At 42.4% G+C, this 16,843-nt stretch overlaps 1 protein-coding gene across 3 annotated transcripts in view; it reads right to left on the bottom strand.

Annotated features, from left to right (window-relative positions):
* Positions 1 to 10,808, bottom strand: part of LOC135619244 (uncharacterized) — a 10,813-nt gene extending 5 nt beyond the window's left edge. Inside the window, exons 1-10 of one of the 3 annotated variants that reach the window (XM_065121076.1) lie at positions 10,345 to 10,470; positions 10,024 to 10,220; positions 9,820 to 9,950; positions 8,437 to 8,496; positions 6,762 to 6,932; positions 6,496 to 6,678; positions 6,197 to 6,327; positions 938 to 1,106; positions 705 to 834; positions 1 to 333 (exon numbers count right to left, since the gene is read on the bottom strand). The exon at positions 1 to 333 is cut by the window's left edge and continues 5 nt beyond it. In XM_065121076.1, coding sequence (XP_064977148.1) covers positions 128 to 333; positions 705 to 834; positions 938 to 1,106; positions 6,197 to 6,327; positions 6,496 to 6,678; positions 6,762 to 6,932; positions 8,437 to 8,496; positions 9,820 to 9,864 — 1,095 coding nt within the window. In that variant the 5' untranslated portion in view covers positions 9,865 to 9,950; positions 10,024 to 10,220; positions 10,345 to 10,470 and the 3' untranslated portion in view covers positions 1 to 127. Of the gene's footprint in view, positions 334 to 704; positions 835 to 937; positions 1,107 to 6,196; positions 6,328 to 6,495; positions 6,679 to 6,761; positions 6,933 to 8,436; positions 8,497 to 9,819; positions 9,951 to 10,023; positions 10,221 to 10,344; positions 10,471 to 10,493 lie in introns of those variants that run through there. The other 2 variants (XM_065121077.1, XM_065121075.1) reach the window with 2 other exon arrangements.
* Positions 10,809 to 16,843: the final 6,035 nt, after the last annotated feature.

The following is a 16,843-nucleotide window of genomic DNA, read 5'->3' as shown; positions in this document are numbered from 1 at the left end:
CTGAAGAATCAAATGATCGATTGAACAGTATGTTTATATATATATATATCTCACCCTCAAAATCATGTGCTGCTGTTCTTTCGAAAACATGGAAAGAGCACCATGAACACAGCTGATGCCACTTGAACTAAGCAGCCTCTAGGTTGATCTTAGACAAGGTCTGGCTCAAGGTTTGGGCGGCCGCTCGTGGGCTTGTTGCTGCCTTCACATCTGGAGCCAGTGGTTCCTGGAGCCGAGGATGATGCGTCTCACCCGAAAGTTCGAGTTCTAGCTTCTTGAACTCTTCTTCGATGTCTTCTTCCTCCATATCCGATGCTTGTAAGGGCATTGATTCTGTAAGAAGGAAACATTATTACCAAATAAGCAAACCAAAATGATTCAGTTAGAATTCGGTGCGTATGCAATGGATCAATCACATGCAACTATTTTTGGCTGCTATCAGAAGCTACTCGATCAAACTCATAGCATATCTGGAGCGGGAATGTAACTCTCTGTATGGGGCAATGCATTCAGATTATATATGCCACCATGATCCTTTCAAAGTAGAGTACTTTTTGAACTTTTTTAACTTTGCTGCTTCTTGTAGCACACAATTGCAGCACCGGCTGGCATTCGCATTTGGCCTATTGTTTCTTCCAGCAGATCACATTGCATTGGCACAAATGCATGAAGTATCTCAGACAATAGATGTGGTGAGAAGTTACCTAAGGATTCATCGACTTCCTTTTGTGCTTGAACATGTTTGTCAAGCTCGTCCAGGTGGTCTTTAACTTCATCCATGCTGATCTCATACTCCTTCATCGCTCGAACGCCTATTTGAATGGCTTCATAAACCTGATATTAAGCAAATAGAGCTCAGAGTTCAAGATGCATGGGTGCTACTTACCCCAACTATGAGATAAGATCTATTATCAATCACATTTCTATTGTAAGCTACCTTCTTTGTAGATTCGGCATTAGCAATGTTACTGAGAACCTTTTCCACCCGGTCCAAAAGCAATGTGTACTTTGACCTGCTTTCTGACAACATCTTGGACTGCCGTATGCATCTGAATGCAGCTTGTTTATTCCCCAGCTTAAAGGAGGTCAATGCCATTTTCCGAGAACTGCAGAAGCACATAAAATCTAATGATACAATCATCTTGTACAGGTTACTATGCTGGTCAAAAACTGGTAAAGATGGATATATTCACATCAATCCAAATGTGAAGATCTGTATAGAGTTTTCTGAATGGTTGAAAAGGAAATTTAGGGCCTCTTTGGTATTGCTCTTGTTTTGTGTCATTTTGTTTGAGAACTCAAAACCACAAATGCCTTTTTGTTCATAAAAAAGTACTTGCACTTTGTGACTCATGTTCCTTAACTGTAACCCCCTAACTCTTTAACAACAAACGGCCAAAAAAAATTATATAAATAGTATTCTTATTTCCAGTGATTTCAATAGGCGCTCGCCTATGCACTCGGGCGAGGCGAGGCGAGGCCCGAGTGCCTCGCTTCATTTCCAGGCGACGCGCTTCAAAGAGGCACCGCCTGAGTGCTCACCCGAGCCCAGGCGTTGGGCGCTTCGGATAAGCGCCTGGGTTAAACCAAGCAACCGAACCAGCGTTTTAGGTCTCGTTCGGTCTCCGGTGCTTTAGTTGGTTCGATCAAACCAACTAAAGCATCGATATCAGCGCGACTTCCGCAACCCTAACCCTGCTCTCCGTTCACGCTGTCGTTGCCACTGTCGCCGCTCCCGCTGCCACTATCGTCATTCCCGTTCTCGCTGCCGCTGCTCACTGCTACCGTTGCCACTTTCTCTACTCCCACTCCCGCTGCTCGCTGCTGCCACTGTCGCTGCTGTTGCTCCCTGCTACTGCTGCCATTGCCACTATCGTCGCTCCCGCTGCTATCGCTGCCACTGTCGTCGCTCGCCGCTGCCGCTCTCGCTTTTCTCAATCAGCACCCTCGGTCTTCCCTTATACTCCTCTTCTCTTTCAATAGGTTACTGTTAACAGTATACAGTATACTGTTAACTGTATACTAGTAACAATATTATTATTTATTAGATTAATATTATATTATTTTAATTTTAATACTGTTATTTTTTATTTATTTGAAATTATTGTTAGGTTTCAGGATAAATGACAAGTGTACAAAGCAACTCAATAGAATCTCCAATGGCATCAAAAAAAGATCCTGTATCGAAGTATAATTATCTAAATGATCCAAAAGATCCTAATGTAGTGACTTGTATGTTCTGCGATAAGACTACTAGAAGTGGTATTTTTCGTACAAAACAACATCTAGTATGAAATTTCAAGAATGCAACAACTTGCGAAAGGTGTCTACTTGAGGTAAAAGAAGAGTTGCTAAGTTATATGAATGAAAAAAAGACGCAAAAGAATGAATCTTACGGGAATTTACCAAAAGACAATGTTGAACATCTTAGGAATGAAGAAGAAGATTATTCGATGAGTATTAACCCAAGTGGGAAAAAAGTATACGACAAAAAAAGAAAAGAAATTATAAGTACTAAGAATGATAAAAAAGGACCGATGGATCAATATATGTTTCAAGGATCACAAAAGCAACAAAGGCAAGCATGAGGCTCAAAATTTAGACAAACAAATATAAGTGATGCTTGTGATATAGAAATAAGAGAAAGAACAATTCAACACATTTCTCGCTTCTTCTATCAGGCTGGTCTTCCCCTTAGTACAACTCGTTTAGACAGTTTTAAGAAAATGATTGAAGCTATTGAAAGATATTGTGCGGAATTAAAACCTCCAAGTTATTATGAGATGCGAGTTTCATTGTTGCAAAAAGAGTTGAATTATACAAATGACTTACTAAAGGGTCATAAAGAATCATGGGCAACACATGGTTGCTCTATTATATCAGATGTTTGGACTGACAGGAGGCGCAGGAGTATAATTAATTTTATGGTTAACTGTTCTTTAGGGACTATGTTTGTGAAGTCAATAGATGCTTCATCTTTTGTAAAATCTGGAAACAATATATGATTTACTTGATAAGTTCGTGGAAGAAATTGAAGAACAAAATATCGTTCAAATCATAACCGACAATGGAAGCACTATGTATTAGCTCGTAATATTCATCTTTTGAAATTTTTTTTAATTTTTTTAATTATTTTAATTATTTTATCTTCAATTAAATGTGTTAAACTCTTAAGTCTTATCATTTTTATTATCCTTTATCTGAGGTAAATTGCTTGAAACGAAAAGATAACACTTATATTAGACTCTATGTGCGACACATTGTATTGATTTAATGTTGAAGGATATTAGAAAGATCTTAGACATCAAGAAAACCTTAGAAAGGGCAATTTTTGTTGTTGGATTTCTTTATAGTCATATTGGGGCTTTGAATATGATAAGAGAATTCACAGGAAACAAAGAATTAGTGAGATATGTGTCACCCGATTTGTTACTTCATTCTTGACATTATAGAGCATGCATCGTCAAAAACATAATCTGAGAAACATGTTAATCTCTTAGAAATGGGTGATAAGCAAATGGGCAAAAGAAACAAAAGACAAGAGGGCTACTGATATTATCTTAATGTTATCATTTTGAAATCATGTAGTTTATATATTAAAGATAATGGGCCCTCTTGTTCGAGTCCTTCGGTTGGTGGATAATGAAAATAAACCTACAATGCGATATATTTATGAGGCTATAAATAGAACAAATGAGACGATAAAAGGTCTTTTAATAAAAATTAAAAAAAATATGAGAAAATTTTTACAATTATTGACGAAAGATGGAATTGTCAACTTCATTGTCCCTTACATACAGTAGGATATTATTTGAATCCCAAATTATTTTATAAGATTAAATTCGTTGGGTTTGATGCAGAAGTTTTGAATAAGTTACACCAATGTGTTGCAAGATTAGTTTCAAGTCTTAAGGTGCAAGATAAGATTATTCTTGAATTATCTTTATATAAAAATGCCGAAAGTCTTTTTGAAATTCCAATGGTCGTTCGATCCAGGACAACTACGTCTCTAGGTATTAATAATTTGATATAATTAATCTCATCTATAGTATGTTACTATATTATTGCTAATAATAACATAAATTTTGCAACCGAATAGTGGAGTCTATTTGGAAATTCCACCCCGAACTTACAGTAATTTGCTATCAAAGTACTTAGTTTGACATGCAGTGCTTCGGGTTGTGAGCGAAACTGGAGTGTCTCTGAGCATATAAGGATCACTAAATATTTTTGTTTTAATTTATTTATTTATTTAGATATATGTATTAATATATTTTTAAATTATATGAAATGACAGATTCACCCAAAGAGAAGAAATCGGTTGGAACATCAACGATTACATAATCTTGTTTACATAAAGTATAATAAAGCCTCGAAGGCTCGTCATGATTTACAAAATAGAATTGATCCAATCTCATTGCAAGATATTGATAATTCAAATAAGTTGTTGATGGGAGAAATTGGTGCCAACTTGCAAAATGCCGAAGACGAGCTTGTATTTGAATATGATAGATTGACATGGGGAGATGTGGCAAGAGCTTCAAGTGCTGGAGAATTACAAATATATACAAGACATATGACAAAGAGAAAAATGAGTGCAAAAGCATCAAGCTCAGCTCCTGCTATTGTTGAAGCCATAGAGAATGAAACATATTTTGATGAAGAGGAAGGACAAGAGGAAGATGACGAATTCAATGAAGATAATTTGTATGAAAATGACGATAATATTGATTATGATGAATGACTTTGATTTAAAATTTTATTGTTTTGAATTTTGAGACTTTTTGTTAATGTGACATTATGATTTTGTACCTTAGATTTTCTTAATTTAAAAGCATATTTTTTATTTAAAATTTTAAATAATTATATTTATTAATTATATTATATATTTTTATATTTTAGCACCTCACTTCGCTCCGGCGAGCACCTCGGGTGTTTTTGGACCTTGGCGCCTAGCGCTTTTTAAATCATTGCTTATTTCTTGAAATGGGTGGTCAAGTATATGAGATTTACAATCAAGAATTTTAATTTCGAATAATACCGCCCGAAGCGGGCGGTACGTAACGGTCCTCCAGCAGACTGGTACGCAGACCGCCTGCTAGCGGATGGTACTGTCGATTAGGGCTGCTTTTGCCCTGTTACCACCCTAAATCGATCGGTGACGGTCGATTTCGACCATCGTTGCCCACTATCGAGTGGTATTAGCCGAGGGAGAAGAAGAGGGAGAAGAAAATGGAGAACCTAGAGATCAAGCACCGCTCTCCCTCGATGATCTCGATCCGTTGTCGCCTCTATTGTCGGACACCGCAGATGAGATGTCGTCTCCTCGCATGAGGCGATGAGGCCTTAGCATCGTCGACGACTTCTCCTCATCCGCAAGAGGAGAAGAAGCCTTGATGACATCGCGGGGAGAAGAAACGGAGCGTCGTCAATGCAACATTTCTTCTCCCTATGCGGGCAGAAGAAATGAGGTGACGAGGCGACATTTCTTCTCCCATTTTTTGCGCGGGAAAAAGGAAACCTCGATTTCTTCTCCCCACGCGGGCAGAAAAAGGAGGCAACATCGTCTTTTTTTTTACTTTATATATATACACACACACACTGAGCGGTACACCCTCTATACCGTACCGAGCTATGCTCGAAACTTCGGTACGGTACAAAATTACGATCCTTGCTTACAATGATGTAGGATATGACTTAAATGATAGTACTACATGAGCCCCTAGCAAGCATTTAGATCTTCTATTTGTGAAAGTCTTGTTAACTTCTACTAAATCAAAACTAGATGTGAATAAACCAGAAACAAGGCAGTTAAATCGTAAATTAAGGTTCGTCAATTATTTGAATATGGCCACTAGACAAGCATATTATGTTACAGTGCATGAACAATGGGTTCTTGCTGTCAGATAATGGCAGCACACAAGTTTTATTGAATGAGCTGAGAAGTGCTGCAAAGCGACTAAATGTGATAGGTGTTGAATAGTATCATGGCATCAAGTTTGCAGTCAAACTAAACACATTTTCTTAGATATTTGCAATCTAATACAGCAGCATAGCAAATACGATTCTTTTAACATTTGCATGCAGCAATTTTTTTCTTTCAATACATTAAGAATGAAAAACAGAAGTCAAGTATGCACCAGTTTTTATCTATTAAATATCTTGATTAAAACAGCTAGAGGCAGAGAATAATTACAGCTTCCAACGGTTGTCAATCACATTGAGTTGCTGCTGCAGTTTTTCTGTCGTCCAAACTAGATGCAGAACATCATTGTCCAGGCTTGAGATTCTTGTTAAAGATGATGACACCAGGGACACTTTCACACCCTAAAGACATCAACCGAAGTACATATACTGAATATAACTGTAAAATTAACATGAAATTTGATAAGTAGCATAGTACAGTTCTAGGAACATTAAAAGTGATATGACATGATATCATAGAGTCAACCATCACAGAATGTGTCCACCTAAATAATAGCCAGATCAGCTTACCTCAATAATGTCTTCCTTTCTGATTGATAGGTATTGTGCTTTTCCGCATCCACATAGATAACTTAAGACTGTAGAAGCTTCACCTGATCTTTTGCAGATGCTCTGAAACTTGTTCATTGTGATAACACAAGTGGAAGCCCAATGGTTATCAGCAAGATTTTTTATGACATTAGAAGCACTCTCCTGATTTCAGGACAGAATTTACAGATCAGGGAAACATATCACATGAATTAAAATATGTCATGGAATTATGATTTGGCACTTGCCTGAAGTAGCGGTTTAAGGATGAGATGCTCTTCAAAATCACCTATTTTAGGTGATCGTCTAAATCCACCAATTAGCTGTCCTGCTCTTCTCAGCATCTGATAGAGATGCCCACTAGATGGCTCAATCAGCTCTCCTCGAAGTAAAATATCACCATTATTATACATTTCTTGCTGAAAGAAATAACCAAAGACTGAATTGGTCCGAAAATTTGGAGTAAGAAAGCTAAAACTGAGAATATCCTAATATACAAGACAAAATCCAGGCAAGGTTCAGAACCAAACATAGTCTTCCTGTAAGTAAAAAAGCAGTTCTAGCTTCGGACTTAAGATAACCAAAGTATTTAACAGAAAGATGCCTCCATCAACATGGCATGGCTTTGTAAACAGTTCACTCTTCCTTCCACTTGTGGATTTAATCAATTCTTATCAACTGTCCATTCTAAAAGTTAAAGTAACCCACACTTTCTCCAACTATAGAGCATTGACAGTTCTCTCTTAAATTTTATACAAATGCTTCCAGTAAAATTCTTCAATCAGTTTAAGTGACTAGCAGCAGGAATATCCTGCTTACCTGAATATGATTTCCAGTATATCTCTAGGCATATATAAATTGTAACTTAGCCAAAAGAAATCCTAGTATACGGCACAATCAGAAATCAACAGAAACAAAGTTGGCAAAAACTGGATGAGAACATACTTAGGTGGCTGCCAAATCTTGGAGAAAATTAGAAATGAATAACTGGATGGGACAAGGTGTGGATGTGACATATATAAAGCAAGTAGTTATAAAAGAATAGAAAATTCAAAAACAATTGGGAATGACCAGCATATCTTTGGTATTAAGTACTCCTAGAATCATGCTAACTAATGGGGTTTGAGGAGAACCCTATGCAACCAAAAGCATGGATTTGTAGGTGATATCCCAACATGGTATGTACCAAGTTGCCACAGACTTCATGCTGGCTGGCAGAAGCCCTACTCATTGTAAAGGTTGCAGTGGAGCCACGGGACTCTCGTCTCCGTATCATATTGCACTGCCGGCAGGTAGAGGAAGTAGGCACAGTTCTTGGTCCAAAAAAGTACCATCAAATGAATGCAAATTGTAAAAATAAAAGGTGTACAAGGTTTGAAGAAAAAGATCAGAGGACAATGATCAAACTGATTTTTCTGAGATCCATTAATGATTTTTAATGTAAGAAAAGCAACAGACTTGGCACTACCAGAACCCTGAAGCTTCAGATGTTCTTAAGGATCCTTCCAACTGACAATGATCTCTTCCAACTTCTACAAAGAAAGAATCACCCACTTAGTAAAAGGATTGTCTAAAAAGCACTTTGTGTTTTCAAGAGGAAGAATCATCACAAGCATGCTCCTTGCGGTTTATATTGCTGAAAGAAAACATTGAAACGATATTTGCAAAACTAAGAGGTTGTGTGGCAATAAAAAAAATCTGAGGCTCTTCTGGAGATATCAATGCTGGCAAACATATATAACATCAAATATGTTTAGACACATATATGATGAATGCTGTCATGTTATACAGGAAACAAGCTGCCAAACTTCAACAATTATCGTTGCAGTTGACCATATTTTTGGGTCATAATTAGCATAATGATATATTTACATAGAATAAGTGCTCTCAAATGGACCAAACAAAAAGATAGATTTAGCTCACCAGAACCCTGTCAAGGCACAATGGGGTCAGTCCTCCTCGGGAAAACCATATATTCTTCACCTAGAAAGCAGAACATGAGAGTAGAGACAATTATAACTCTATTATGAACTTGAAACAATGAAGATTGTCCTTAAGGATTATTTACAGAATAATCATTTGCTGAATCAAGCTATAGTAAGGATGATATCATCAGCTACTGAGTGAAAGCGTCAGCACTCATGAAATATGCTTCATGACCAAAAATGACTATTATTAGCTTAGGCTTCAAAAAATTTGCCAAGGCATGAATGAGTTAATGATGTGAAAATAATACGTTAATAACACCCTTCAAGAGACAAGAATTACTATATTTTTCTATATAAATCATGTAATCAATATCCATCCTTTGCTGAAGTTGCACAAGTGAATTGAAGTACTGGCAGTTATAAAGAAGGAAAAGAACACCATGTCACTATTAAAAAGAAAATTATGGTTGATAGTATAGCAGAACTGTACCATCCATGCATATATGACAATATATAACATAGACATCTCACTTTCTTCTGGATAAGGAGATTACAGAACTGTAGGGATGATCATCGGATGAATAGAAATGTACTCATAAATCCTGAACTCCAACAGCTCTTTTTCTAAAGGCTGAGAAGGTGTTGAAAGCATCCTCTAAATCAAGTTTCCTAAATGAGATAACAAGGGATGATGCTGCCTTGATCTATAAGTTACAGTTGTAGCATTTAATTTAACCAAGCGTAGAGGATCCATTATTATATTATCCTATAATAGAAGTTGCATAGGCATAAAATAAGTATTACATGGGAGCTTATCCTAGAGTTTTGGCACATGTTTTGCAAGAGGATATATTAGTAAGCTGGAAGTATCACAAATCCAATTTGGTTTGAGAATGACCTCATCCTCATTCCTGCAAACCCTTCAGTTGGGAGAACTCATGTTAATCAGAGGTAGTATATCATTAACACTCTAAAAGAGTGTAGAAACTTTCAATTAATAAGTTTAGATGGCTAAATAGGTTGGCTCTTGCCCTTTCACACTATCACCTTTGATATGATGATAAGCTACTGATAGGGGATATATTGTCAGCTAATCATCTAACACGTCAACGCCACATGATGTTCACAGAAGGAAGAGAAGACGAAGCTTCCTTCTTGCCATTTATGATCAGAAAGGCAATCACAAGCTTCCTTTCAGTTATTTATAATCAAAAAGGCAATCGCAGACTTCCTTCTTGCCCCTAGTGACCAGGTATAAAAGCTCAAAGAAAGGAGAGGTAGTAACTGTATCTTTCTATACCACACACGTTCGCACTCACACACCTCGGGTTAACTGACTTGAGCATCCAAAGGATTGGGTCAGGAAACCTTGCCTGACCTCGATCTTTATGCAGGTGGCACCTCGAGAACTCGACGCTTCCATCTCGGAGACACCTCAGATAATCTTGGGCGAACAGGTCCGAATCACGTTGGGATGACCAAAACGTCAACGAATTTTTCCCTTAACAGCTACCAAAGACATGAGATTTAGAGATTATAAAGGTGCATATAATCACAAAAACTAACTAAGAACATGTCTTACACTCGAGGAACTTCATCATGCCCTTCAGAAATGCACATGAGCACAGAAAGGCAAGTGCAACACCATTAAATTATATCTTCTCTCCAAACGAAAGCAAGAACAACGACCGTTCCGTGCTTTTATAACATCAATGCACAGCTACACCCCACTCTTTCGTGTGTTATGATTCCAAAAGCAGGTGTAAACCAATTCTTATCCTACAAGTCGGAGATCGGTCGCTATACTAACAGAAGATACTTTGGGAAAAAATGGTCAACGATAAACATCTCAAATCATCTCGAAATCAGAGAACGTATCGACAAATCGACGTGACAGACCAACCTTTTCAAGATCCATGCCCCGTAAACCGTATCAAGAGCCGTCAGACATGTTTGGCCAGACAATAATTCCGACCAGAAAGTTGGTTAAAGTCATCGACTTGCACAAGAATTCCAAAAACGATGACGAGCGAATTCATGAGAATCACTAACCTCGGAGGATCGAACGGTGCATACTCCGAGATGGCGAGCCACTTTGAGGATGAGATCCCTCCAGAAGACAAACCTGGGTTCCCAATCCGATCGCTGCCCGCTGAAGGCCTTGAAGCGCGCCGTGGCCGCGACCTCGTCGTCCCAGTCCAGCACTTCTCTTCTCACAATCTCCTCCACCGCGGAAGAAGAAGAGGAGGGGGGAGGAGACGAACCCATTAGAGATCAACAGATCCCTATCTCGTGCGTTCAGGCAGACGCTCGTTAGGGTTCGAAGAGGGAGAAATGGGCAGGAGGGTCATTCGGAAGCAGAGTAAGGGCATTATTGTATATATGTAACTTATATCGCCCGAAACGTTACAACACGACCCCGTTATAGCCCACCCGATGGGGAATTGATCATTTAAATATATACATATATATATAATTAAAAAGAAATATATATTTTTTTACATTTACTCATCAGGATATTTATGCTTTGCTATGGTGCTTCATTTTGCAATAATCCAGATAAAAGAACAACTCTAAATTAAGTAAATACGATTAACGCATGTTAGGTTAATTTTTAGATGGAATGGGAAATGAAATAAAATACTCACTTCATCAAATAGATCAGACAACCATAAATTATTTAATAACCATGTGCATGCACATGGGCCGGCCCAGAAGAAAAATAGCCCTGTTTTAATTTACGTGGGAAGCCTTCGGATTAGAATCCTACGCGCATTAATTCTACTTTAAACAGCGTCACCATATCTAAAAGATTAGTTACCGGATAAGACATCACATATTAATCTATAGATATAGACATAAGACTCTCTCTCTCTCTCTCTCTCTCTCTCTCTCTCTCTCTCTCTCTCTCTCTTGAATGTGAGTGCCCCAATGAGTCGAATTAGAATTTTGGTTCTGATACATTTTCGAACAAAGGTTTGATCTGGATGCTTATAAACACCGGATGAGAGGCGTCACCCTATTGCTTTATGGAGAGAAATTTGTGGAGGAGGAAGTTAAGGACCATTAAAGTTGCTTCAACACAAACCTCGGAAAACGGTGGTCCATCCGGGACGGCTGTTGCGGTGGTGGGAACTCCTCCTGCTGATGTCTCTCTCCATCAGTCTCCGCTGCGCAAAATATCACCTCGTGGTCTACCATCGCCTCCGGTGAGACGCATACTGCTCACAATAATGCACCATGTCGGTAAGCTTGGATCTGGAAAGAGAGACGAAGCATGGAATCTTAATCCCTGCTCTGTTCTCGTGAAAAAAAGGTTCTTCGGGTGCGACGATAAGACACTGAAATCACTCACCGTCCACTGACCAAAAGGAGGGGCAGCACTCGAGCCCACTCACGCATGTTTGAGCCTTTCTGACTCCTCTCTGTCTTCTCTTTTAGTGTGACGGTCTCTATCTTGGATCAAAAGCTAAACACCTTTTGGCTTCTCTCTCTTCTTTCTCCTCCGTTCCACCGTGACTCGAGCTAATCCTCCCCAAAAGAGAACCGTGAGATGCCTAGGATGTGTCGTAATCGACTAAAGGATATATGTTTATGGTAGAAGATGGAGTCATTGGCACACTGTGCCTGTCAAATACTTTAATACAAACCACATAAACAGCTGGATCAGGAGCTAAACAAAGCATCATCAACGAACGAGGCAGTTGTCATTTCCTGTCAACTTAGCTATCCTCTCCGAAGGCTGGTGAGGGGATTTGGAGGTTGTGTAATGATGGGTTCGGGATGATGACGCTCCAGTGCAACTTCTTATCCTCGCTTTGATCACTGGTTAAACCCTACTCGGCTTTGCTTTGCTTGGTGGAACAGCAAGCAACCACAGAAGCCTCATCTCGCATCTCCCCTGCTGATCCGTTGGCATCAATGACGCTCGTGCGTCTTTTTCGACGAGACGATAAAAGGGGTCAACCTCAAATCTATGGTATTATTAAGCGTAGTGAGCGGGTTCTATACAGGCTATCATTGGCCTTAAGCTCACAAATCGTTCGTGCCAAATCAAATAAATATTTTCTAAACATGATTTAACAAAACCCCACGTAAATATAAAGTCCCTAAGAGAAAGAAGATCATAATATTATGCGTATATATATGTATATATGTATAATGGATATGCATGGCACATGGTTTTTACCTTGCATATAAAATAAATGAAAGGATTCTCCGGAGGCCACGAGCGCCGGGGAGGTGGTGGGCGACGACGGCGATGCTGGCGACGCTGGCGGAGCCGGGTGGACCCTTTAGCCGACGACGGACGGCCGCCATCGACAGGGAAGTGGGGAGGGGGGGGGACCGACAGAGGAGCGACGGGACCGCGCGCACGTGCAGCGGCGCGGCCCACGCCCCGGTGGGACGTCGCTCTCCGACGAGGAATCGGGGGTCTCGCGTAAAACGCGAGCGGCCGAAGGAGTAGCGGATTCGGAATTGATTGAAAGCCACCCTGCGCTTTCGTCATCTCCCAAAAAATAAGCCTCCTCCGATCCCCTCGCCGTATCTCTACGCCAATATATGTATCAGTGATCTTATTGTAATGTTATAGATTTGATACATAGATCAGAGAAGAACGTAAATTAGTTTTATCCGAATAAATGTGTTATTATTACTTGAATCACCTCTTTGAACTCGGTACGTGTGGGTGCAGATGCGATTGATAGATATGATGATCCACCTTGATGAAAGTGTGCGGAAGAAGGTCCATCAATTCCCTCGAGTGGTCCATTAAGCTCGTAGACATCTTCTACATTAATAGCGATCACCAAATCCCATCCCCAGCGGTCATGATCGCCGGAGCTGTACCCCTACCGACAATAACTCGGGTAGAAGTGATAGAGTGAAACCTTTTTGGCCACAGAATGATTGATCGAGTGCATGTCCATGATGACATTCATCACTCTCTCCGCGTAGACCGTGTAAACAAATGCATCCGACGATGACCACCACCACAAACTACATTTATTCAGCATGGTTGCATGAAGTACTCGTTCTCCATAATATTAATGGGCGACGAGTCGGGATCTTTTCTCCTTACATTGGCTTGCAGTGTGTTTGGAGTGCAGCCAAGGAGATCACCTGATAGCTATCTGTTTCTCGAGTCAACCGGAGGAGCGTTTAGGACAAAAGGAAGGGAGTGGAACACATACTGTCGTCGTCTTATGGTGAAGGGAAATCGAGAGCGAAGCTATATATGGATGCGTGGAGCCGCCACGGGGAAGAGCAACTTTACCTAGAGGGATGGGAGGTGGGTGGAGCTCTCCTCTCCTTTACATGCATGGGACAACGACGACCCTACGTCGTTAAGACAGTGGCCTTCGTATTCTTCTGAGTGTCTTACCGGGGTCCTTAAATAACTCCGCGGCCAAAGCACGCGTGCATGGCAGGTCCTTGAAGAGGATGGGAGGGCCCCTGTGTAGGGCAACAATCGTGTCCTGCGGTACGTTCAACGGGTCGTGGCCTTGGAGATCCTCGTCCTCCGTTGCTTCGCCACTGCGCTTGCCATGCGTGCACGCTGAGTCTGCACTAATTAATGGCGGATGCATGAGAGTGACTCGAGTCTTTGGTCGCATGACGACGTGCGTGCGCGGGTCGAGGGCGGACAGGCCCGCATGGCGGTGGCGACACCTTCTTCGATCGGCCGTCGTCACCAGAGTTCCCCGAAGGGCCCGCCCTTGTCGGCGGTTGCCTCGTGCAGTTGCCAGACAGCCCATGGTGATGAAACTGTTGCGGAGAGGCTCCCGGGGCCAAACATAAAAAAGACGAAGGTCGTCGTTACGAAGCTTTCATCAACCATGGCTTCCAAAACAGGACCACTGAGTTTGGTAAATCTTTCCCAGAATTTATGTTAAAAGATTTCTTTCATGCTACTCGTACAACCTAAGACCGCCAAAGATATGACGGACAGATCCAACTCCCAAGTCTGACTAAAAATTGTAGTATATCATTTTTTTTTTTTCTTATTCATCAGTCATTCAAGTCCACCACCTTGGGCTTTATTTCACCGTGCAATTTAATAGGAGAGAAGCCATATAAACGGACATCTCCAAATCGTAGGGAAGAGAAGAAGATAATTAATTACTTGCGAGCTTCCAAGAACAAATGCAGTCTGGTGGTGGACATACTTCTCGAGATCGTTTGCGGCAAGCTTTATCTTCGAGAAAATGCAGCCTGGTGGTATCTGTTGATGGATTGATGCGCCGTGGCTGATAGAGTCAGCACGGCCTGGTCCATAGGGCAATGTCGGGAGTCTCTGGTCGGTTGAGCTGAGTTTCGAGATCGATCGAACACCACTTTGAGCGTCGACAGTGGGGTCTGATCAACGCCTTCTAGCCTGCGATGACAGCTTTCCTACAAAAAAGACCGTCGTCGGATGTTTCCTGACTTTGGTCTCTCTAATGATCAAGTCAATGGCGAGTTGGAGTTTTTCTTTTTCACCCTGGCCGGATACCGGCTAGGTGCTTTTATGCTACTGTATGAGGGTCGGTTGTATGCGGGCGTAGCGACCGATCCTCAGGAGATGAGGCGATACCTTTGTGCGACCATCGCTCCGGGATACGCAGAATGGTGCCATGCGGTGCCGTCTTGAGCTTTCCGGGACAGGACGTATCGAGCCATGCCTTGATACGGTCTATGGCTCGACACGTGGGGGTGCTCCTTGCTGTAGTGCTATGTGGCATCGCTCGTGACGCGGCGTGGACCCAAAATATACCTTATCACTTCTCTCCCTCACCCCTCCCCATCGAGGTGTGCCGTGGGGTCTTCGAGAGGCCGAGAGGCACGCCTGGGTCAGAACGTCGTTCATGTGGACTACTTGCGAGGGGAAGTTGGATCGGCTCGTCGTGGGGCGGCGGCGTCCTGGCAGGGCGATATTGGTAGGCCGTCGGTCAGAGGACCGAGCCGTGTGATTCGAGTTAGAGACTGGCATCGTAGGCCGAGTAACTGATCTTGGGCTCAGGCTTGGCGTCGGCGAGTCATGATTCGGGGATCGGTATTAAGTGATTCGGTCGAAGAGCTAGGCCGGCAGCGACTCGGGCAATGAACTGGGCTAGCGAGTCGCAAGTCGGGAATTGATCTGAAGTGACTCCGGGATGCGCGGAATGGCGCCATGCGGTGCCGTCTTGAGCTTTCTGGGACGGGACGTATCGAGCCATATCTTGATACGATCTCTGGCTCGACGCATGGGGGTGCTCCTGGCTGTAGCGCTACGTGGCATCGCTTATGACGCGGCGTGGACCCAAAATATACCTTATCACTTCTCCACAACCCCACCCCACCCCCCCCCCCCCCCATCGAGGCGTGTCGTGGGGTCTTCGAGAGGGTGAGAGGTGCGCTTGGGTCGGAACGTCGTTAATGTGGTCTACTTGCGAGGGGAAGTTTGATTGGCTCGTCGTGGGGCGGTTCTAGGCAGCGTCCTGGCAGGGCGATATTGGTAGGCTGTCGGTCAGAGGACCGAGCCATGTGATTCGAGTTAGAGACTAGCACCGTAGGCCGAGTAACTGATCTTGGGCTCAGGCTTGGCATCGGCAAGTCGTGAGTCGGGGATCAATATTGAGTGATTCGGTCGAAGAGCTGGGCCAGCGAGTCACAAGTCGGGAACCGATTTGGAACGACTCGGGCGATGAACTGGGCCGGCGAGTCGCAAGTCGGGAATCGATCTAGAGCGACTCGGGTAATAAATTAGGCTAGCGAGTCGCAAGTCGGGAACCGATCTAGAGCGACTCGGGCAATAAACTGGGCCAGCGAGTCGCAAGTCGGGAATCGATCTGGAGCGACTCAGACAATAAACTGGGCCAATGAGTCGTAAGTCGAGAATCGATCTGGAGCGACTCGGGCAATGAAATGGGCCAGCGAGTCGTAAGTTGGGAATCGATCTAGAGCGACTTGGACAATGAACTGGGCCGGCGAGTCGCAAGTCAGGAATCGATCTAAAGTGACTCGGACAATGAATTGGGCCGGCGAGTCGCAGGTCGGGAACCGATCTGGAGCGACTCATACAATGAACTGGGCCGGCGAGTCGTAAGTTGGGAATCGATCTGGAGCGACTCGGCCGTCGCGCCACGTGGTGCACTTGTTGAGGCGGTGTTAGATCTAGCGGGAGACTATGCTACGCGTGGAGCCATACACCACGTGGCATGCTTATCGGGGCGGCATTGGTTCGGGCGGGAAGTCTTTTGTTGCAAGTGGCCTTTTGGCAGGAGATATCAGGTGACGAGGCGTTTCTGGCGGGATCTTCGAGACCGACGATTCTGAGGAATCTGAGGAGTTATGACGGTTTTAAATGCTACGACCATCTCTCTCCTCGGATAGCTCAATCGTCACCTTCGCTGCGGAGCAGCCTGCTCTTCATAAGTTCC

Source organism: Musa acuminata, chromosome BXJ2-8, assembly GCF_036884655.1.
Source record: "Musa acuminata AAA Group cultivar baxijiao chromosome BXJ2-8, Cavendish_Baxijiao_AAA, whole genome shotgun sequence".
Lineage (NCBI taxonomy): Eukaryota > Viridiplantae > Streptophyta > Magnoliopsida > Zingiberales > Musaceae > Musa > Musa acuminata.
This window is presented reverse-complemented; position numbering and strand designations above follow the sequence as displayed.